General features: G+C 35.4%; 1 protein-coding gene across 4 annotated transcripts in view; it reads left to right on the top strand.

Annotated features, from left to right (window-relative positions):
- The window catches only part of FAM114A1 (family with sequence similarity 114 member A1), a 40,511-nt gene that overhangs the window by 3,205 nt on the left and 14,431 nt on the right, over nucleotides 1-22,875 (top strand). For 2 of the 4 annotated variants that reach the window (XM_085322876.1, XM_085322877.1), the window contains exons 3-10: nucleotides 634-721; nucleotides 10,012-10,125; nucleotides 10,281-10,387; nucleotides 12,068-12,202; nucleotides 14,699-14,851; nucleotides 16,560-16,683; nucleotides 21,396-21,481; nucleotides 22,625-22,795. In XM_085322876.1, coding sequence (XP_085179002.1) covers nucleotides 634-721; nucleotides 10,012-10,125; nucleotides 10,281-10,387; nucleotides 12,068-12,202; nucleotides 14,699-14,851; nucleotides 16,560-16,683; nucleotides 21,396-21,481; nucleotides 22,625-22,795 — 978 coding nt within the window. The remainder of the gene's footprint in view (nucleotides 1-633; nucleotides 722-10,011; nucleotides 10,126-10,280; nucleotides 10,388-12,067; nucleotides 12,203-14,698; nucleotides 14,852-16,559; nucleotides 16,684-21,395; nucleotides 21,482-22,624; nucleotides 22,796-22,875) is intronic. The other 2 variants (XM_085322879.1, XM_085322878.1) reach the window with 2 other exon arrangements.

Genomic DNA, 22,875 nt, shown 5'->3' with positions numbered 1-22,875 from the left:
AAAAATATTCAGGCGTCCACACGTTGGAAAAGGTTAAAATAACTTTGTTTTAGTCATTCTACCAGAGACAATGACCTGCCTCAAAGAGATTACAGGGGATGTATACTGTACAGAATGAAGAGCTGTCTTGAGATATTTCACAATAAACTCAAAAAAACAAGCTACAGAGGTGATACGTTAGTGGAGATGTTATCAAGGCAGCTAGTTTCTTAGTATTATTTAAATATGGAATACTGAAAATTGTTCAATATCACATATTAATGAAAAAGAAGGGCATCACCTCCTCTGGCTGGTGCTTTGGTTGAATTGAATTGTTAGGAGTGCCTAATTTTTAGGCGCTTTCAGGAATAGGTGACTTGAACTAAGCTTTCTATTCTGCTTTCTTGGGCACAGAAGTCTGAACTTCACATAAGACCCAATCTGGCAATGACCATAAGATATTAAGATCCCATTGAGAATCTGTTGTATTTTTAGGAGGACATTTAAAAAACTACTCTTTAGAACTATGAACACAGAGGCAATAAAATCAGTCACTATATTAAAGCTAAAGAAGCCTGGCAGGTTCATTATTTTTCCTCCTGCCTCCAGATAGTATGCATCGTAGACAATGGAGTAATATTTTTCCTCTCACAGGACGTGGACTCCTCATCTAAAGCGAGTAGATGGGGAGCTTGGGGTACCTGGGGCAAGTCTCTCCTGTCATCAGCTTCTGCCACAGTGGGTAAGTGTTCAACCAGTAAAGTACTTGGAAATCATTTATTCATCATTTATGCTCATCTTTTTAATGCATCATTAAATACTCTTAAAGACAACAACTAAAGTCAAACTGCTTGCCTTGATTAGTAAGACTCATACGTCTTTTTGTCCTTGTATGCCTGGCAAGTTCATGGTGTGCCATGACATTAATGGCAAGAGGGACCTTCCTAAACTGTCAATGTACGTAAATATTTCTTCAGGTTAGATTATGGACAATGTAATGAATTTGTGTATAGAGCAAGTGAGTTAGTTCATAGTGGCTACCTCACAGAAAGGATATGATCTACTACAATTACTACCAGCTCAGGATTTTTGAAGTCAAAGCCCTCCATCCCAGATTCATGCATGTGTGTGTTTATGATTTATATACTAAAACTTCTGTCTGTAAAATATGAATTCATTTCTTGTAAATCAGTCCAGCCTTCATTGCCAGTCAATGAACCTCTTAAAATATCATACTGGACTTTAGAGAGTGGAAGAACATATTGAAACATTTTAAAAAACATAATCCCAAACATAATCCCTTTCTAACTACCTGCTCAAATCAACTAAGTCACTTGTGTTTATAACAGATTCTATTTCTATTAACCTGTGGGATATGCCTTATGTTTTTTACGTTGCAGTTGTACCAAGCTATCTTCTATCTTTTGTGAAGCCTTAGCAAAAGCAAACTGTTGCAAATCAACATATATTGAATTGTTCTAGATGAAAAGAAATCTCAAAATCTTTGGACCCCATGCTCTCATTTCTGATAGTGTGTCAGCCCAAAATGTCCTTATGAAGAGTTTAACTAAAACTTGATTATTACCCACCAGAAAGAACTCACAGAGACAATAAATGAAGGATGCAAATACCTAGTACCAACGGGAAATTATTTATCACAAAATTCAGCTACTAAGTTGCTAACTTCTCAGTTCTAATCAGAGATACACAGAACACCTTTAAAAGATTCTTAGGTTAAGAATTACAATTAATTACTGATCACTAAAAATAATGTATTCAATAGAGAGAGTATGTTTATGATCCCATATATAAGGCTAAATAATTCTCTTTCTTATCCACCCTCTGTACCATGGGCAATAAATTATTTGTCTGTTTCTCAGAGAAAGAGGGAACTTCCTTATCACATTCTTTTTCAGTTACACCCACATTCAGCAGGTCTTAACTACCATTTCTTTCAGAAAGTCTAATCAATTAACTTACCTAATTAAATTTAGAACGAGTTTCTAAGATTTCTTTAAAATGACATAAGTGCAGACTGCTACTGAAAGGGGCAAGATAGGCCCAGCAACATTTTTCTTTCTTCTTCTATGCCAACAATAGTATTTGTGTAGTGATGTGGGGAGCTAGTTTATGGAACTGGACTGATTTCATTGAAAAGTACAGAACTAATAAATCAATCCAAATGAAAATCTTATTTAATTTGTAATCTGGCTCGCCATTTGATCATGTAAATACTACTGCTGGTGTGAGGAAAAAAGGAAAATGATGGGAAGTTACAGAACATGCAGATATGGACAAGGAAAACTTAACTAAAGGTGGAACTGCTTAAGTGTTCTCAACTTGTGTTTAACCACAAAGTGTAGTGCTTCTCATTCAGACTTACAGATGCTTAGGTGTCTACAATTTTGTTTATCATTTCCCCAGCAACAGTGTCTAGTCTAATAAGAGATACTATCAGACTTCCACAACCTTTGCCTCTCTTATGCCCTCAGCTCCTCATGACTACATAGCTACAGCAGCATTCTGAAAAGAATTCAGCCTAATGTACGTAGCCAAACAGGAAAAGTTATGTGAGTAAAAGTAAATTTGCTCTTGATCAGTTGGAATTGGAATGGTAATAAACATTTCAGTTCGTTTTTTACAGTTTACAGTTACAGTTTTTTACCGATGAGTTTCTTGGAACAGAGCTCATTCAGGTGATTCCATCTTGCCTGTGAGATCTCCATATTTCTATTCAGTTTAGCTTTTGCAGAAGATAACATGTTATCAAATGGACATGCTAATGTTGTTTGTGAGTAGCAAGATTATTTGTTACCAAGCAGACATTGTTCTTGCAGGCTTGCAGTGGCAATCTCTCTCACAATCTTCTGCTTTAAAGTCTTGGCCTCTGGGAGGACTAATTTAGTATCACAAAGAAATCTATACATCGTCTGTGGGGCAGTATGGCTTTGCATATTTTTCTGCAAAACTAATTTGAACTTTTCTGAAAATTTTGAATGCTGTTGGAAAAGGGTTGGGATTCCAACCACAATGCGTGCAGTATCCCTTCTTATAATAAGTCTAATAAGTAAATAAGATCCCTTTCTCAGCTCTTGGCCACTTAGTCTATAAAACCTGCTGCCAGCATTGTATTTCTATGGGTTACATTCAGTGGACTTTCTTATCTTTCTTTTTGGCATGATCTTGTTTCATGTATAGGCTATAAAACATTTTGGTTCATATACATTAAAAATTCATGTTTAATTCACATTGGCTTCTTAACATACCATCTAACTGTATCAGCATCATTACTACCTTCATTATATGTAAATATACAAGTTTTTTTGTTGTGTATGCAGCTTGACTTGATATGGTGGTGTGATGATATCTGTTTTAAATAGGAATATGATCCCCAAGTATATATTTGTATCATGATTATCATTTCTTTTAAAAGAGCACAATGGGAATAGGTGAAGCAACCTAAGGAAAAAAAAGAAAAGAAAAAAAAAGAAAAATATCACACTGAAGGCACCGTTTCTGGCAGTGGCCAGTAGCAACTGGAAACAGCCAAATACCATGTGTATATAAAGAAGCCCTTTCCCCTGTTTTCTGCTCCTGCCTTCTGAAACCTGCAACTTAGAGAATACCTCACCCTGGCATTGAATCCACATATTACTGTGTAATAATTCTGTGTCTAATTTTGTCTAATGAATTTATTAGTAAAATAGACTTTAAATAAAATAGAAGTCAAGTTTACATTCTTGCCTCCCATAGTCAGACATACTACATTTTGCGTTCTTACTCTGATGTTTTTTTTCCTTCTGAGGGGTGTCCTAAGTCTAATACTGGATCCTTGAATCTTGATTAACAGCATTTACATTTATTTTCTAGGACATTACAACTTGTGATGTTGACACTAATATTATAATATAGCTCACTGAACTAAATTAATTCTGAAGACCATATAGATAATCTTAGACTTGGTCTTAAAAAAATCACTAAAGGAGGTAATAGTTTATATTCCTGATATAGAGAGATTTTTTCTTCTTGTGTATTATGGATATTCATGCTTGAGCTTGTGAAATATTTACTGCCTGTCACTGTCATAGACAGGATGTGGGACTGGGTTTGTCATGTATCCAATTCAGTATGATAATTCCAAGAGAGAGAAAGAAGCTATTGGGAATCTTTGCAAGTTTTCTTCTTTTTAGTAATATTTATTTTTCCCCTTAAAGTTACCAGGTTTAGTATCTGAGCAATTCAACCAACACTTCATCTACTTTCATCAGAAAATGGGCATGCCATGATCAAGGACATTTGAATGTTGCTTATTTATTCAGTGTAGCAAGTGTTACAAATAAATCTGCTTTTCTGGAATTAGATTTACCAGCAGCACCATCATTATGTGATTTTTCTTTTTCTTTATCATTATATTTGTAGAACATAGCTGTTTGTCTGGTCAAGCTTTTTTTGTTTTGTTTTGTTTTTTGATTTTTTTAAACCAACTGTACAATGTAGAAATATCAGAAACCATTTGTGATTGACTAAACATTTTGAAGAGGTAACCACATACATACATCTTTTACCAAATATATTTCTTTAAGACTGGACTGAAATGGTTATTCAGGCATCTCAGTTTCATTATCCTTCAAACCATCATTTAGAGCTCCCAAACAGATTAGCATTTTTGCATGGCTATAATATGCTTAGCATTGTTGATTATTTCATTTCCAATAATAAAGTGGTTTCCATATAAATTATATCTTATCTCTCCTTACCTAACTTTACACAGCTAGTGTAAAGCCAGTGATTGTTTTGAGGATGGTTATGTCTTCTAAAGGAAACATGAACTGACCTTGGCCTTTTTTGGATCATTGAGGTCCTTTTCCGTGACATTTTTGTCTGTGAAAGGCGGGTGTGATATCCTTCTGCACAACAGGTTCCATAATATCTTTGGATTAGTCAGTGCCTCAAACCATGCTCAATGTCTGACGCTAGATGTCACACTAAGAAAATCACTGATTTTTTGTCACTGATGAGGTGAAGAGTATTGTTTTGTTTTTAAAGGGTGCAAAAAGTTCGGTTTTCTACCCTGTGCAACCACAGTGGAGTAGCTCCACTGAAATAGTTACTGGGATGATAAGATGGGAGAATTAAGCTTACTGTGCTTTTAAGACACAACCCTGTTGTTGCAGTTGTTGCTGTCATTTTACCCTCTTACATTTAAGTTGTATTTTTTAATAAATCAGAAATAACACAATCCATTCTTTCAGTAGTCAAGTTGATAAAATTCTATTCTGACACAGGGCTGCCTTTACAGCTAAGCCAATTTAATGGCTAGCAGCCTCTGAAATGAATAATCCTGCACCTCTCCCTGTGTGTTTCCTTTTCTCTGTGTCAGCACTCATGTTCTCTCAAACTTCTGGCAAACCACTTCATGAAGAAGAACCCTGAAGGAAGGAAAGATCCATTTTCTGCCTATTTAGTTCCTTGAGTTAACTCTGTGTGGGATGAGATAAGTGTAGGAAGTTAGTGCCAGCAGAAGGGACAAATAGGCAATATAGGAGATGCAAGACCTCCCTTACCAGCACCAAGAAGCCATTAGATCACTTCAGCTCTGGCATCAAACCTTTTACCCCAAGACTTAAGTCAGGCAAAATGTATTCTCAGTTCATACTTGAGGCTCGAAACTTGTTTTTTAAAAAACAGTTCGTATGCTTGAGAGCTTGCCTGTTTATTTTTTCCAGCTAAGTTATCAGCTAGCTTAGTGAAAGTTACTACCTGTTCCCACAAGCTTTGCCTTTCAAATGCTGTAGTCTTTCATATGGATGAATTATATTGTTCATATTTTTGCCTAAGTTATGGTGCTCAACAGGCTTGGGAATACACCAAGCGAAGTCTATTCCTTAACATTGTGTTCATCGGCTGGACTTCTTGTATGTTTGATTGTTTTCTTTTTTTTAATTCAGGTGCCATTTGTAAGACTATTATCTGTAAATACCCTTTATACTATAAAAGTAAGAAGAAATAGAACCCACCTGTTTAAATGGTCTTTAAAATTCATACTGTAAAGCCACTTAATGCAACTTTCATATATTGTTCATAAGTAGTATTTAGCTAATGTACATTTTTCTTCTATTTTTTTCATTCTTCCTCTGGTAGAAGGATGTACAGAAATACCAGACACCATAAATCTCTGCTATATGCTCCTTCTTTTCCTGACACTCAGTATGACAGAATGAAATGCCACTTTTGATGTCTCTTTGTTCATGAACATGGATATTGTTACACATGGATATATGCAATAATCAACGTTATATAACTTAAATTTAAGGCTATGTGGAATGGAAATGCTTAAGATAATGTGAAATTAAAGCACTGAAATGATGTGAAAATCTGTTTCATTCCCTATGGATACTATTTCCCTGTTGGGAAATAAAGAATGACAAAAAACAACGGCTGGATGTTATGCTCATACCTTATGTGGTCATAAAAAGGACAGTTAATCCCTTCAGAAGATATATCTTTCACTACATATATTACAACAGATTAAGGAAAAACTATTTATGCCACATGGTGATTACTCAGCTATTTTGTAAATAACAAATTACAGCTGCTGTAGAAATACCCCCTTATTTTCCACAGTTGTTCTTTTTTAAGAATATACTGAATGTAGGTAACAGACCTAGTAGGCCTAGGAGGAATTGTGGATGTGCTTTTGGGGATTGCAGTCCCATTTACTTTCTTGTAATTTAGAAGAGGTTGAGAACCGAAAATGTATTGTAACAATCTTGTGCCTATTGCTTTATTATTAAAACCTTATATCAGTTGCAATAATGAGGTCTCGTTTGCCAACTTAATTGGAATTGTTCCTGAATCAGGCTGAATGGCATAATTACTATCAGAATTGAGCCTGTATTTTTTTTTTTAAGTTAAAGGAAGACAGTTTTACTAAAGCTCTAAAGTGAATGGAGACCAACCAAGAAAAAAAAGTGTTATCTCCAAAAAGTGAGCACTTAAAAAAACTTGTCTTGTTGCTGTTCTATCTCTGTTGTTATAGTGGAGTAGTAGATGGAGGTATTAGAGATACTCCCAAGTTTACAATATCAATTCAATTATGTCACCACTCCCAGTGTAACAAAATCAGCATACCGTTATCTCTTGAAATGCAGACTTATCTCCCATCAAATGTTTTATTTCTCTGCTTTTTACAATAACAAATAATGATTTTTATTTCCAAAGCAGTGTGTAATTCTACAGAGTTCATGCGTTTATATATCTCTAAGAGTGCTGACCTGTTTCAGTTGTGGTACTCTGATCTCATCTTGTTGTGTTGTAGTCAGAGATACTTGCCGTGTAGCTTAGTTCAGCAAAATTGCCCCTAGCTACCCTGAAATGTTTTCTTATCATTCTAGTGCATGTAACCACAGCCATAAACATGCTGCTTCTCATAATTATGTAAATATAATACTGCAACTGTGTGAATACGAATTTACTTATTTAAGCTTATCTGCAAAACGGAGAATCATATTACAGAATGTGAAAAAATACCCTCTTTATATACAGGGAAAAAAATTGCAAAATTAGTCTGGAAGTCCATCACTTTTTAAGAGTTATTAAAAGGGGATTTTTGCTTAATATTCTTAGTTACATTTTTATGTAACTACAAGACAGTAATATTTGTTATGAAGTCAGAGTTCTTAAGAAAATTTTATGTCAAAGGGAAAAATGGAGTTTTTTGTAATTTAAAAAGTTGTGAGCAGGAGAAATGGAAAGGAATGTGACACGGTATCTATTATGTTAGTTTAAAAGATCAAATAATAGTTACTTAAATGAGTCCCAGGAATTTGTTCAGTAAAAATTATTCCAGAATGTATTCATGCAAATATTTTCATTGAACAGGAGGTTCATTGTGCAGGAGGCCAGGGCTAGACAAAGTAATACTCCACTCCTCAGTAGCTGCTCTGGAACAGATTTTGCAATAGACAGGAAGTTACCCATGGATGACTTATATTTCTGTGACTGATAACCTAGAACATCCTGTACGGTTGGAAATATGTTTCATTTTGTAAGATGTGAGATAGAATGAACAAAGGTTCTATTTTCTTTAGACAGGTGAAAACATTTACCTGCCTAGTGTCCTTGTTTCAGTGTAAAAATATCAAGATCCTATGCAGTGTATACTACCATGGAGAAAATCATTTATTTTTGCTGGTGTATTCCTTAAGGACATCTGTTCTTTATTTTGTGGTTTCCTCCAGATACCCTGCCTTTCCTGTATGTGATCTTTCAATAGTGCTGCTTCACATATGGTTTCTCAAGTGTATTTATTATTGAATTCATAGAGCTTCCGATGTGCAACCCATCTGACAGTCACAGGATCATAAATCTAAACTTCCCGTTCTCCTATTCCATTCCAAATAGTTTTTCTGCACCTCTCCTTAATTAGATATTCAAGAGGCATACACGATGACTATATATATATTTTTATATTCATATATCCAGATACAGAATACCAGCAAACAATAAGATATTTTACTGTAATGAAAATAATTAAGAAAAGATGTTTTTAACTTTTTTAATAGAAAATTAACATAATTGTGGGAAAGTATGGATAATATTTAATGAATCTTTATGCCCTAAATGACTAGGTATCTTCCTGAGCATCTGTATTAATGGCTTTAAATAATATATTTCTTTACATTTCAGCTTAAGGTAGAGAAGTGGAGAAGTACAAAATTGTCATTAATGTTCCTTATGGATAGTTAAGAGAGATAGATAAATTACTCAGCTTTATCCTACTGCTAGAAGCGATCAGCCTTGCATGAGATGCAATAACTGTGTACACGCAAGAAAAAATAAAATAAGGTCACTCAAGCCTTTTCATTTTGTGAATGAAACAGAAGGACTCACCTGGTCAGTTGGTTACTTACTGCATCTCAGCTATGTGAAGCAACTTCCAGCTCAGGGTAGATAACTTTTAAATGTGCTGGCTGGATCTTTTGTGATCAGATAAGTATATTGTGAACATACTTACGGATATATCTAGAATCAGAAATTTAGGCAGATAATTTTTTTGAGGGCAGTGTTTTTCAGCTACAGCTGATCCAGATTAAGAATTTACAGCCTGCATTTGTCAACTAAGCCAATCTCATCCTTTCCTGTAGCTAGATACTATCAGTCCTTGTGATCTGCTGGTGTAGAATCTATGTAGAAAAGCAACAAAGCAATCATGTTCTGTCAAAGCGATTCACATAAAAACACTAATGACATATCTAAATTCTTTACATGAGACTAGACCATTTTAACAGAACATAGTCAGGAAGCCGCTATATATGCATCAAATAAAGGTGGTAAAATCCCTGTGGGAGATCTAATTTAGATCGGCTGCCACTGGAACAGGAAGTCTTTTTGTGCCATCAGACATTTACAGACTTCAGGAAGTATTTTCAAGCAGCAGCTTTGAGGATTTGCACTTTAGAATTTGACTTTGGCTCATTATCACCTGAGGAACTTAAGTCTTGAAATATCATTGATGGTCTGGATCAGCATTCCTAAAGAACATACCAACAGCCATAACATCCATGGAGCAGACTAAAGAATAGATTTTTTCCTTCAATCTTGCAGTCACCTATTGTGACAAAAAGGCAGGATGAGGGTAATTGTTCTAAACTTCTGAAAAGCGTATGAGGCCAAACTATATGGAATTAGGAGGGCCATTAATTTCTGTTTAAACTAATGGGAATAGAACATATTCAGAATCCTGAAAAGCAAGGAGCTAAACTTGTTTGTACTACTGAAACGAGATTTACAGTATTTCAGATCCAGTGCCATTTGTATTATATTTCAACTTTATAATTTCTGGTACATTAATATATTGAATGTAGTAGTACAAGCAAACTAGTAACACAGAAAATAAATTAAGCGAGTGAGGTAGATTTAATACTAGTTCTGATTTTCAGCTATTTTTAATTGATCATATGTGGAGCATAGCTATGCACTGTTAACGCTAGGTTTTCAAATCATGTAATCTGAAATATGTTTCTGCTGCAGGTCATGGGATAACAGCAGTAAAGGAAAAAGCAGGAACTACCCTAAGAATTCATAATGCAAGTTCAGCATCTTCAGAAGCAGCAGATCCTCCTGCAGCTGAAACATCGGTGTTACGTAAGTTCAATTTGACTGAAATTGGGCAAAGCTCTTTGACACTGCCAAACTGAAAAAATTTACAAAATTCTAAGTTTTTGATCACCAAATCCAGCCTACTGTAATTTGTGACTTGTAGATATGAAAATACACAGCAGTTTGCTCTTTCTTGTCAGAAGCAGAAGATTCTCCAGAACAAAGCACTCCTGCGGATATTCCCTCTTCTCCTTCATCTGGATCTCGTGGGATGTTGTCAGCAATCAGTAATGTTGTGCAGAACACAGTGAGTCACTTCAGTGGGCCTCTCTTCGCTAGTTCTTCTTTGTTTTTAGGTGCAACTTCATACCAGCTTTATTGGGTCATAGGTCTTTGTAAGAACAGTTCAGTTGTAGGTCTATTTAAAGTGTCTTTTCCATGCCAAAATAACTGGCTCGAGTTAAAAAAAAGTCAAATGCAAGTAAGGAGTTACTGATTTTAAATTAATACTGAAGGCCGTTTCAGCTGAAAAATACAGTCGTCTTCTAAACTGTATGCAATTCTGCAGATTCTTGGGAAATCTTTTTTATAGTCATGATACCATCATCTGATTTTTGCTGTTAAGTCCTTCTAGATGAAGCATGATAGGAAGATTTTTTATTTTTGAAGACAGATAAAATAAGTAGATAATCTATTTGTTTATTTAAAGTTTTTTACTAAACTACCCCACTTCTGTATTGTTATTCCCTAGTCATTATCTTTACGTCTTTTTCTAGTCTCTCATTTCATAATGGCTCTCCCAAAAAGTCGTCTGATTGCAGACTCAATGAGGTAAAATCTTTTCTCCACCCTTCCTTTGTATTGTATTTTCTGTATATTTTCCACATATATTTTCTGTTGCATTTCATTTTTTTCTCTTCCTCCGTGTTTCAGCTTTTTCAAAATCCTCTATTTGTTTCATTGTATTTCCAAATCAATTTTCATGTCATCTTATTCACCAGCAGTGTTTGCACATTATTATCGGAGCAAATGTTTTCTCCTGAGCTTGTATGGTGTTTAGCATAAAATTCTGGAAGATTTTAAGCATCAGCTAAAGAAGGGGCTGACCAAGTCCCCATTGAGCATATTTTATGAAATGGTGGTTCTTTTTCAGTGCCTATTCAGTTCACTTTGAGCATCTCATCATTCTGATATCAAACATTTGGGAGCAGGGGAATACTTTTATAGACAATCCCAAACAGAGTATTGCTATAGAATCTGTAGGATCATAGGGCTTGCAAGAGCTGGGCATCAGTAAGATTACCTGACCATTGTATAGGTATGATTTTCGAGTGAAGGAAATTTGCTCAAATGCAGACCTACAGAGACTATTAGGCCATTATACTATTACTATACTATACTATATTATTATTCATGTTGAATGTCACCAAAGAACAACTTAGGGTCTCAGTGGTTATGTGGCAACTCTTGCCTTTAACTAAAAAGATTCCTGTAATGCGTCAGTCCTAAGAACTGCATTGCCATCTGAGACTTTTGTAAGTATTTTCCATTATAGATCAGATTACATTGGCATGTGAGAGTCTGTCAGATTCAGAATCCAGATTGGAATGGAAATCATTAACCAGAAAGTTATTCTTCACCATAGCTGAAAAATTGTGTGTGATGCTAGTAAGAAAACACAAAACAAACAACTACGTTTCTGTAAACAGCTCTGGAGTCATTACAGGTGTCAAAATTTTAGAAGTGCAGGTCCAGTACAAGTCTTTTTATTAATTAGAAATATTTGTATAGTTCATTTTCTTTTTGAAAATATATCCAGAACACAGTCACATGGTTTTATAAACATACAAATTTTATTGTTAGTTAGAGCAGAGAAAGTATAAGGAGTTGAATGCTCAAAGACAGTGCCAGCAAAAACAATACTCTTCACAGTTTCATATTAACATAAAGTAGAAAAGAAATAACCATATTTTATTATTTTTTACAGGGGAAAAGTGTATTATCTGGAGGCTTAGATGCTTTGGAATTTATTGGGAAGACAACCATGAATGTCCTAGCAGAAAGTGATCCTGGATTTAAAAGAACCAAAACACTGATGGCAAGAACAGTTTCCTTATCTCAGGTTGGATTTATTTAAATATGATTCTGTCAATGCAGGTTCAAATTCAGTTCCCAGAATTTTATATGGCTCAGGGAGAGATTAAATTTATTGCAGTGTATCATGGCTAGGTATTTGGAAATAAATACTATGTTTACATTTGCTCCAATTCCCTTTTCTTCACAGAACCACAAAATATCATGTTTTGCAAAATCATCCTTTTTGCATAATCCCATGTACAATAGTTGATTTTTTGTAAGGTAGTACCTGTGGTGATAAATCATTATACTCTGGAGAGACAGTCAAATTGTTAGTGTTTTTTGGTAACAGCTGTAGATAGATATCCTCCAGCACTCTGTATTGCCTTGGAAACGAGTAGTACAGGAATATGGCATATGTTTCATTAGAAATCAAAGCTCTGAAAAGTTGCATCTTATGTTCATTTAAACTAATGGTACCCTTACATAGGAGTTGAGTCATGACTCGCATCTTTCAAAGTTCAGAGATATGGTAAGAATAGAGCAGAAATATAATTGCTGCCAGTACAACATTACTTTAACTCTCCAGACACAGGTGGGAGGGAGGCTGTGGAAAGTGATCGACAATGAAAGAAATTTTCAAAGCTGCTGCATGTTTACCCCATGGTAGAAAGGAGTGGGGGTTTTTTTGTTTTTTGTTTTTTTTAAGGAGATGTTCCATCTTTAGTACTGGCCATTGCAAGTGGAAACAGATTGATATAGTAGGCCAAAAGCAAAGTAACTATTGCTAAGAATATTAATAAAACTGTACACCTTATGTAAGTCTGTTGCAGCAGCACTCTATTTAAACAGTCATCACTGATATAGTGGAAATAAATGCAGACATAACACACTACAATCTCAGTATCACAGCTGAAGTCTGCCCTGAGATGTGGTTTCGGACTGTACATGCCTTATGCTGCAGTGTTAAGCATTGTACTAAGGCATTGTACTAAGGTACTAAGATTGGGGAATGTATTCTGGGGAGTGCATCCCAAGGCACTTCACACTGTAATAGCATTAGATTTGCAGCAATGAAAAGGACTGCTGCATGTAATAGAGACTCAAAATTTTGATCCATCTGAACATTTTTACTGCAGAAAAAGCCATTCAGATTATAAGATTCATTTCTTCAAACAAAAGGCTGTTTATGCAGGCGTATTTGATACAGTAAGTGAAATGCTGGCTCTGTGCAAGTCAGTGAGATTTTATTGCTAGCTTCATGGGGACAACAATCTGACTGCATTCTTTTAAATTTTAACATTTAAAAAGGTGTAAACACATGCAAAGTAGAGAGAATTGGAATCTTCAGATTATTTAAAATAAAGAATGCTTAAAATATGCAAGATACTGTCTATATGGGACAAAGCTTTCAGAAACAACAAAATTTAACAGTATGAATAATCAAGTTCCAGTGCCCTAACTATGCCCAATGCTCTGTAATTTGCTACTATAGCTATATTGTATGTAGTAACTGTAGTCACCAGTAGTCAATAAATTGTGTTTTGGCTTTGAACTGGCCTTTAGAGCAGTCTGTGCTGTTCCACTGACTGTATAGGTAGCCTAGCACATCCTAAATGATGTGCTTGAATCTGTATATAAAATATGTGGCAGGCAGTGACATAAATCAGTTGTTGGGGGTTTTGTAACACAGTGCCTTCCTTTTAGCTGATTTATGCATAACATTTTGAATGCTCTAAAAGGAAAGTGGGAGACTTAGAAAAACCTGTTATCATAAGTCTTTTGTATCAAATGAATAACAAGGCAATATCATGGAAATTTTGAAAGATGGAGTGGTATAAGTGGTTAGAGCTTGCCTGTTCTCAGAGGTTTATATGCACCTTAAAGTGCAATTTAGGATGTATTTACCAGTCTTCCAACATCAAATTTGTCCAAGAGGCCATTCCTTCCTGGGAAGTCTGCTATATAAGATCACTCCAAAGTATCTCCAAGTATATGGATTGTAGTTCTGACCCATCTTGGTAGAAGACCTACCCTTGTTAGGCAGATCTCTTTTGTCAGTCCTGCTATCATGTAAAACTGGTTTTATTATCTGTTAAAAATATTTTAGGATCATGGAAATAATATTCTTCCAGTTTCGTGGTCTGTGGAGTGGATTGCATGACTCTAAGGCTGTGTATGAAATTATTCTCTTATTTTTCTTCCACTGTAATTGGTAACTAAATTTATGAGATGTTTTCCATAGCTGACATCGTTTTTGAGAATATAAGCAAGAATGTTTGTCTGTTTATTGTTTTATTTAAAAAAGATAGCAATTACCACTGGGAGAGAGACACTTAGAATGCTACTTAAATATTTTATTAGATAAGTTTATCAAAAAATTATTAGGCATTTCAGAGAGACTAAAATTTCAACACTGCAGATGTGATATAGTCCCAAGTTTTATTACTACTTTCTTGACAAGAAGAAGCAGAGAGTAATAAAATCTGTCATGGCTACAGCACCACCAATAAAACAACAGGAATGATGTATATTTTTGCAGCTGTTGCGAGAAGCTAAAGAAAAAGAGAAGCAGAGACTGGCCCAGCAAGTAACAGTTGAGAGAACAGCACATTATGGACTGCTTTTTGATGAGTTCCAAGGTTTGTCCCATCTTGAAGCTCTAGAAATCCTGTCAAATGAAAGTGAAGCTCAGGTACAGTATATCAACAACATAAATCATGATGTTTGGTAAAAAAAAATGTTCTTAACATTAATCTGCCTGCACAACTGCATTTGAAACCAATAGAAGGTTTTCCATCAGCATCAGAGAAAGCTGAAACTGTTGATCCCAATGGCCAGTCCTTGGCTTCAGGAAACCTATCTTGATACCCCTAGTATTTAACTCAAAAACTAGCTCGAAAGAAACAAAGAAAATCACCATTAAAAGTTATTTTTTTTAAAAACACCACATATATATCCTGGTTTTTTTGGCTCATGACATAATGCAGAAGTCTTTTCAGAATTTGCAGGAAGGTACAAGTCTTTTCTTTTTGTATAAGACACTAATAGTTGCATTCAAGAATTCTAGACCTACTACCCCAGAGGCTAGTGAACTAAAATGGATTCCAGATTACTTACTCAATTTCTAACTCTTCTTTATTGGAGTAGTTTTTAAATTTTCATAAGACTGCCCTAAGACATAATTACTGAAAGTATGCAAATGCTATACATCTCTCTGAAGAACGTGCTAAGGTTACTATATATGATTATACATCTGTATTTTAATTTCAGCTGTCAGCTTACTGGCTGTGCTACACAGTAGGTCAGTAGAACCTTTGTAAATTCTCAGAAGCAACATTTTATACTGAAACATTTTTCTAAACACATTTCTTAAATTATATTCTTCTTCCTTTTTCTTTTGTAATTATCACTATATAATCCTCTTGGTTATTCAAAATAACCACATTATTTTTCTTAGCATTTTATTATCTGTCACAAATAGAGACTTGTTTTGTTATTAAGTATGTACTTACTGTCCATGTAGTTTCTTTCTTTTTTGCAGTTATGTCTAACTATATAAATTCAAAACCTGCATGTAAGATTCAAACCCCACAGTAGTTCTCTGTCTGAGTTGGGACTCTCAAATCCAATTTGCCATTTAACTCGAGCATGTGAGCTGGACGCACCAAGGGGGCACAAAGGAGAATATAATGTCACAAAAAGTATCTTGTCTTTCCAGTCTCTAACTGTACCAGTCTGCACTTCTTTCAAGAAAATTAAAAAAGTAAACTGAGAACAAACCTAAAAGTAAAACTTTGTATCAAACGTAAAAAGACCCTTCTCTTGGGTTCCATGGGCAACCAGAGAACGCAAGCAGTGATTCAAAGAATCTATTTCCATTCCTCTTGGATACCATCCCATTAGATATGAAGGAACCCATACTAGATATCTAAGACACCCAAAGATATCTGAGATTTGTCAGTGTATTCCTCAGAGCAGGGAGACTGGTAGGCTACCTATAATTTTGGTGGGATTTTGAAGGGAGGAGAAACAGCCTTATTCTCCCAACTCCTCCATGATTGCTCAGGCTGAGCATTAATTCTGCCTGTGTTCTTCTTGCCTACTGTTCTCATTCAGGCAGTCCCAAAATACTTATTGTGGTTTACAATTAGACCCAACATTTATAATCTAAAATAAGAGTTCTGGGAGAAGACTTGAAGAGCTTGCAAGACTTGTGTAATTTTTGCAATACTCATCAAATTTTGTTGAGTGCTAAAAAAGTCATAACGTGAGTTGGAAGGTTAGAAATAAGATTTGAGCATCTAATGGAAGTTTCTATCTCTTGGTCTGTTTTGGTTTAAAAATTAGCAATTTAAGAAAGGTTATTTGGTTAAGAGTGCTCACTATGCTTGCTTTCACAGATTCAGTCATATTTAGCAACACTGGATGGAGAGCAGTTGGAGACTGTGAAAAATGCGTTAATTGATATCAAAGAGATTTTTGTTCCAAAAGATACAGAAGATGAAGTGGTGAAGGATCAAAAAGGTAATTAGAAATGTAGAGATTTGAGGACTTGTTAAATCTGTAAATAGTAATCAAAAATATAATCCAAATTACATTTAAGTATGTATTATTCTAGTACTCTTCATAAAGAAGTAACTAAAATGAAAAAAAGTTTAGCAATGCTTTTCTGTTTTAGCAACTTGATCCTCACAATGCATCCTCCCCTTTATGATCATTAAAAGGTTAGAGTATAGTAAAAGGACTTTAAAAACCTGAACTTTTTGAAGAAAAGGCACTTTGAAAAATAGTGGCAAAGCTGCCTTCTAGATATTGCTTGTCAATTATGGCATATGGAGAGTGAGAAAGAGGTTGAAATAGCAAAAACATGCCTTACTTGGGTCATAGTGCACATCATTGAAGAGATCAGGAGGAGCTTGATGGTCAGTAAATCAGCTCACAAAAGTTACCATAAAATAGGAAGGTCTTTTTTTTTAGGGCAAAAGAGGTCTCTCTAACAGACTTAGGGTTTTGGCCATCTCCTGGACAGGCTGGGATCAAAAGGATAAGTCATCAGCTTAAAGCTACCATGATTCATTTTTCTAGGCCTTTGAGATCTATATCAACTTCTTCTAGCTAGTAGAAAGAATCCCCTTGACTTGACTGAGGCTTGGCTCATGCCATTAAACACTTTACTCAGAAACTTTAAAACTATTTCCTTCACATCATCTTGCTCTATTCTCAGGGATGTTTGTCCATACAACCTACATCTTGCAAGATGGTGAGGTCTGATTTCTCTAACCTTCAGAAAAGTTAGAAAATTTTTCTTGTAAACATCCACATGTTCTAACAGGAAATTCTTTTCCACTCAGATGGTGTTCTTTCTAGTGGTGTTTACTGAGTATGCTTTACATCTGTCACAGGTGGTTTGTTGTTTCTTCCTGGGGACAGCAAGAGTTCAGTATAAAGTCTTAGTGTGGTTGTTTTGGGTTTGTGCTGTTTCTTTTTTCCCCCTTGTTATTCTTTACAAGCCCACATCCTACTGTGGTTTTGCAAGAAATAGAAGTCAAGAAAGTGTAGTGTATATTTAGGAGTGAAGATACTTGATGTGTGTCACTCACTAATTTAAGTGGAAATATTCCTTGCTTTGAAACCAGCCCCCCAAGAAAAGTTGTTTCCTGCATGAATGATGTGCAGTGAGGCAGAGCTGCAGCTTGCTGTCCTTATCTTGAAACACTATCTGGCCTTTTAAATATGCTGAGACCAAGGCAGCGAGCACCTTGAAGAAAAGGACAAAATCAAGAGTGCTGCAGGCTTTCCCCTGCAAAAGCAAATCAATCAGAAGTGAAATGTATCCTCCCCTCTGYGACAGCGGAAATAATAACCACACACAAGTTCTATCAACCTTACAGTTGAATGGGCGTTACTTTAGGTTGCAATGACTCATATCCTTTAGTGGGATCAGGCTCAAAAATCTATCAGTAATTGAGCTACCAATAAATTTCATACATCAGTAATTCTGTTGGATTAATTTGGGTTCCACCGGAGGATAGAAAAAGACTAGAAAGGTTAATTACTTTTCAAAATAGCTTTCTATTAGGACTGAGCTGACAGTTCTGTTGTGAGGCTTCCAACCTGGGACACACGGTCTTTACTTCTTTCTTCTGCCTCTCACACATAACCCACAGTACGTGCACCACTGCAGAGAAACTGCTTTTAACGCTGTACAGTGCTTTGACCCTGTAGACAATGTCCTAGTGTGTGAATCTTCCCAGTCACAAAAGAGATATTAACTTCACTGAGATATATCAGAGTGAGTGAAAGCTTCTTAGGATCCCCATAGGATCACTAGAGACAAGGAAAGCAGGCCTTCTCCTGAATTTGTTAATGCACAGTATCTTAAGTGTTTTTATTAAGGCAGTAAATACATAAAAGCATATAAAACTTAAATAATTTAATTGATAGGCTTTTAAATGGCAATTTTCTGTCATTTTTAGATAAATACAATATTCAGCACCTTTACATGTAATGCTATATGCAATTTGCGTATCTATTTGTCCTGATAGAGCGCGATTTTATTAAACTCTTTTATCTTTCATTCAGACTTTGTTTTGCTAATGTTTACTGTGTAATGTGTACTAATATGTAATTGAAAATGGGCTCCGGTGACTCTCTATTGACTACACTTTTTGGTCTTATTTTACAAATAAGTTTAGCTTTCTGAGGTGCATTGATATGTAACCTCCTGGGAGTACGTTTGATCCTAAAGGATTTAGGTTGTTTTTTTTTTTTCAACTAGAACTCTTTACCTGAAATGACTTCATTGGGCCTTAGGCATATTTCTGTGGCATAAGCTATATTTACACTAAGAAAATGGTCTGTGTGTAATGTTAGTTAAAAGTTTTAAACATAATTTGGCAAATAGCTTAGATAAAAGTCTAATTGAAGAACAAGTTGGCTGATCAGGGTTAAATGCAATTCATATCTTGCTCTGAAGAGACAATTTTCTAGTTTATGTTGTTAGCTCAAACTAGTTAATGCAAGTTAAGGTCCTGTGAAGCACATTAATAGAATATACACTTACAAAAAAAAGTTATGAAGCCATGTTTTCTTTTAAAGGCATATTTCTTTCTGTTATTTTATATAATCTTTCAAATGTATTTTTACGCAAGCTAGCTAATCTAAATTTGAGTCCTACTGGACTTAAAAGATGGTTGTCATTTTAGTAAGAAGTAACAGGTTCTGTTAAAATCTGTTGAGGTATCTGTGTTTTAATTCTGCTTGCTAAATAGTTTAAAACTACAACTACCATGTCTTCAGTAGGATTATAACTTCTACTTCCTCTCTTCCTTTTCATAATGAAGGCATGCCCCTACAGAAGGCAGTGATTAACTAGTAGTGTTTGAAGATGTTAAATCTTACCTAGCCACTGAGCAATATTACAGACAAGTTAATTACTACTTATTGGCTAGTTTGCTACCTTTTTTTATGATTAGGTCATGTTATTTATATGGTGTCATTTTTCAGTGGTGTATAGATCTTCAAAATAATAGTAGAGAGGAAAACCAGTACTTTGCATTTAAGTGTATGAAGATGGTTTGTTTTATGTAAACTGTCAGGGTACCTTCTTATCCTAAACCCTCAAGATCTCATTCAGAGATGTTAGTGCTGCTTTTAGTTTCTGTTGTAAACATTTTCAGCCCTATACAAAAAGAAATTAGTGCAGTGATCTTTAGAGGACTGTTTTAGAAAAGGATAGGGGCTAGACTTTGTTCTTGGCAACTTTGAAACTGGAGTCTTTAAGTCTCTCCTTTGTCCTTGCTCAGATCAATCAGATGCAAAACCAATACCTAAAGAAAGAAAGAAAAGGAAAGGATACCCTCTGACACAAGTAGGAGAACACCAGATGCTTACCTTTCTCTCTAATGTTTCTTCTAGCTTTGATTTTGGAACTCTTTCATGTATTTTTCACAGCACTTTCTTTTCCTGTCAGTTATTTATGAAATGAAGAGAAGAGGATACCTGCAGAAGTAGCTCCACTTACATTGTAAAAGGCATTAAGACAAAATAATTAATGTGCAATCATGTGAGTTAAAGGAGAAGGTAACCAAACTGGGTATTGAATTGATTATGCCAGTTATCACCAGTTTTGGTACTGCTGCATTGAGCTCGTGATCAGCTTCTCAGTTTTCAGCATTCTGCACTTTATGAAACAATTTGGCATTGTCTTAATGAATGAAACGTGAAAAACCTTTTTGAAAAGCTCATTGATGAGAGCAGCAGTGAAATGAATTCTGTGCATCTCTTTGGCTGACCAGTTCTTCTTGACCTACTAAGAGGAAAGCTCAGTCTCCTGGTCAGTGCAGCAGAAGAGTTCTTGATATTAAATATCAATTTACTATATAGCACAAAAAATATGCACTCCCTTTACAAGTAAGGGTGAGGTATCATTGACTCAAGGAGATTATAACGTGAGTGTCAGATTCTGCCACCTTTCCACATGTTGCAAGGTACTGTGGACTGTAACTAGTTTTACCAAAATCCCAAAGGTCTATGGAGAGACAGTAATGAACCTCCACTTTTAGGGTCAGTAGTGAGAATCAGGTAAAAAATGAAAAACTGGCCCGCCTAGTAAACACAAGTAGGAACAAAGCAAAACAAGAAAATCATTTCTGAAGTAGGTGGAAGTGCAGATTCTTTAAGGCGTATTACTTTAAAGCAGAACAGAACACTTTCTTCACTTAAACAAAGCTCAACCTTAAAATAGAAAGGAAGCACACCTCTTAACTGTGGTTTGCAGAAAGAACAAGTAGAGAACATGTTTTCTAGTACGTTTTCTCCGAAACTATATTTGTATCTCAGCCTGCTGCAGTTTTTATTTCTTATCTTGAAAGAAGAGGTCGGCATCTCTTCCTTGGTTATTTTGTAGCTCGTGTATTCTTGTCAGGTAACTAGAGAGCATGCTACTTCTTGCCTCTTTGCCTTAGTGAAGCTCAGTGGAATCTAGAATGAGGTGGAAAGAACAGTCATAATGTCAAGCTAGAATTTCTTGTTGTATAGTTATTTCAGTTGCTTTTTCTCTTTTTTTTCTGTGAACATATCTCCCCCTCTTTCTTGGTCACTGTCATTGGTTTGTAATCAAAATTATTTTCAAGTTCAAGAGTACTTGGGAATATAATTCAACTGGATGTATCTGATTGTGTAAAATATTATAGTGATAATACCCTAACAAAAAAATGTTTTGTTTCTTGTTGCAGCAGATATGGGAGAGGAGTTTGTCAGCATGCTCACCGAGCTGTTGTTTGAATTGCATGTTGCTGCTACTCCTGACAAACTCAACAAGGTTCGTGCCTGTTAGTGAGCTGCCCTCTGTTTCTTGGATGAAGACAGGGGAGGGCTGTGTTCTGAAATCTGACGCAGAGCAGTAACTAGGTTGGTTCAGGCAGTTCATAAAGCAAGGATTAGGAGGGTGGGACTAATGTGACAAAAGCAGGGAATCTTTGATAGAAGAAGTGAGATTAGATAGTCACTAGAGGTGCAGTGTCTAGCTAGTGCAATGGGCCATGTTAGAAAGCTTTGAAACAGCAAAACAGAGGTTATGAGCACGGCAGATCTGGTCTACCATATTAGAAACAGTGACAAGGTTCAGATTCAGAATTACTTTTCTTGCTCCTCGTGTTTATTCTTCTGAGGGATTTCTCCAGACTTTCTCAGCTAGAATTAACATCCTGGATGTATCACTTTTAGCTTTAATTATTTAAAAGTTATATGGCTAAAAATTAATTTTCTAGTCAGGCAACATTCAGAGGCAATTCATCTGATGATCTTAGGTTGAGATGAATGTTTAGCACTCTCTAAACACATAGATAGACTACAGATAGCTAGCTTAGGTTTAGATCCCAACATATTTTAATTCAACTTCACACTAAAAAAGAAAAATGATAAATTTCCTGCTAATCATAGCAGTAGGTGTACATATCTCTGAAGCCATGTACAACTTCAAGAATTTTCCACGTTGATCTGCTTTCCTGCCTGGGAAGGTAGATGAAGATGCAGTGATTGTCTTTTTCTTTAAGAATTTAGGACATTTATCCTCTCCAATTTTTTTCCCTTTCTTTATACCACTATCTTTTTTTTTAATTTGGGAAATATTTCCATGTAAATTCCTTTAAAAACTTCAGATAAAGCTGAAGTATCAGTGACTTGGTATTAATGTTAACTCTGCGTGCTGGCTAGGAACATTATACTTGTGAAAATACTGAATACTGAATTATCTTTGGCCGATCCGTCTTTATGCAGTCAGATGTACTTCTCCGTACAACTTCTTAAGTATACACTTGACTAAATATTATCCAGAGGACTAACATGAATAAAACTTCTGAATGAAAAATGAAAATATGTAAATATAGTTAATAGGTCGCTCGGGAATATAATTTCATATTCCCTATTTGAAAAGTAATTTGGGGTCGGGTTCTTTGTTTGGCAGGCTAGAAAAAAAGCTCATGAGTGGCTGGAAGAAGCCAATTTTTCCACCACAGTAGACATGGAAGAGAAGCTAAAAGAAAAACCTGAAGAACCTGTTGAAGAAAAGACTAAAAAAGGAGAAGACAAAATTGGCAGTGATAAAACAGAAGTAGTTAAAAACAAAACTGTGGAGGTAAAATAGCTTTTGGAGGATAAGTTTGATTCAGCAAATTGTCTTACTTTGTTAGATAAGATTGCTTCTTTGTGTGTTGG

Source organism: Rhea americana, unplaced genomic scaffold, assembly GCF_003343005.1.
Source record: "Rhea americana isolate MKP2758 unplaced genomic scaffold, rheAme1 scaffold_8, whole genome shotgun sequence".
Classification (NCBI taxonomy): Eukaryota; Metazoa; Chordata; class Aves; order Rheiformes; family Rheidae; genus Rhea; species Rhea americana.
The sequence above is the reverse complement of the archived record's forward strand: the minus strand, read 5'-3'. Positions and strand labels throughout refer to the sequence as shown.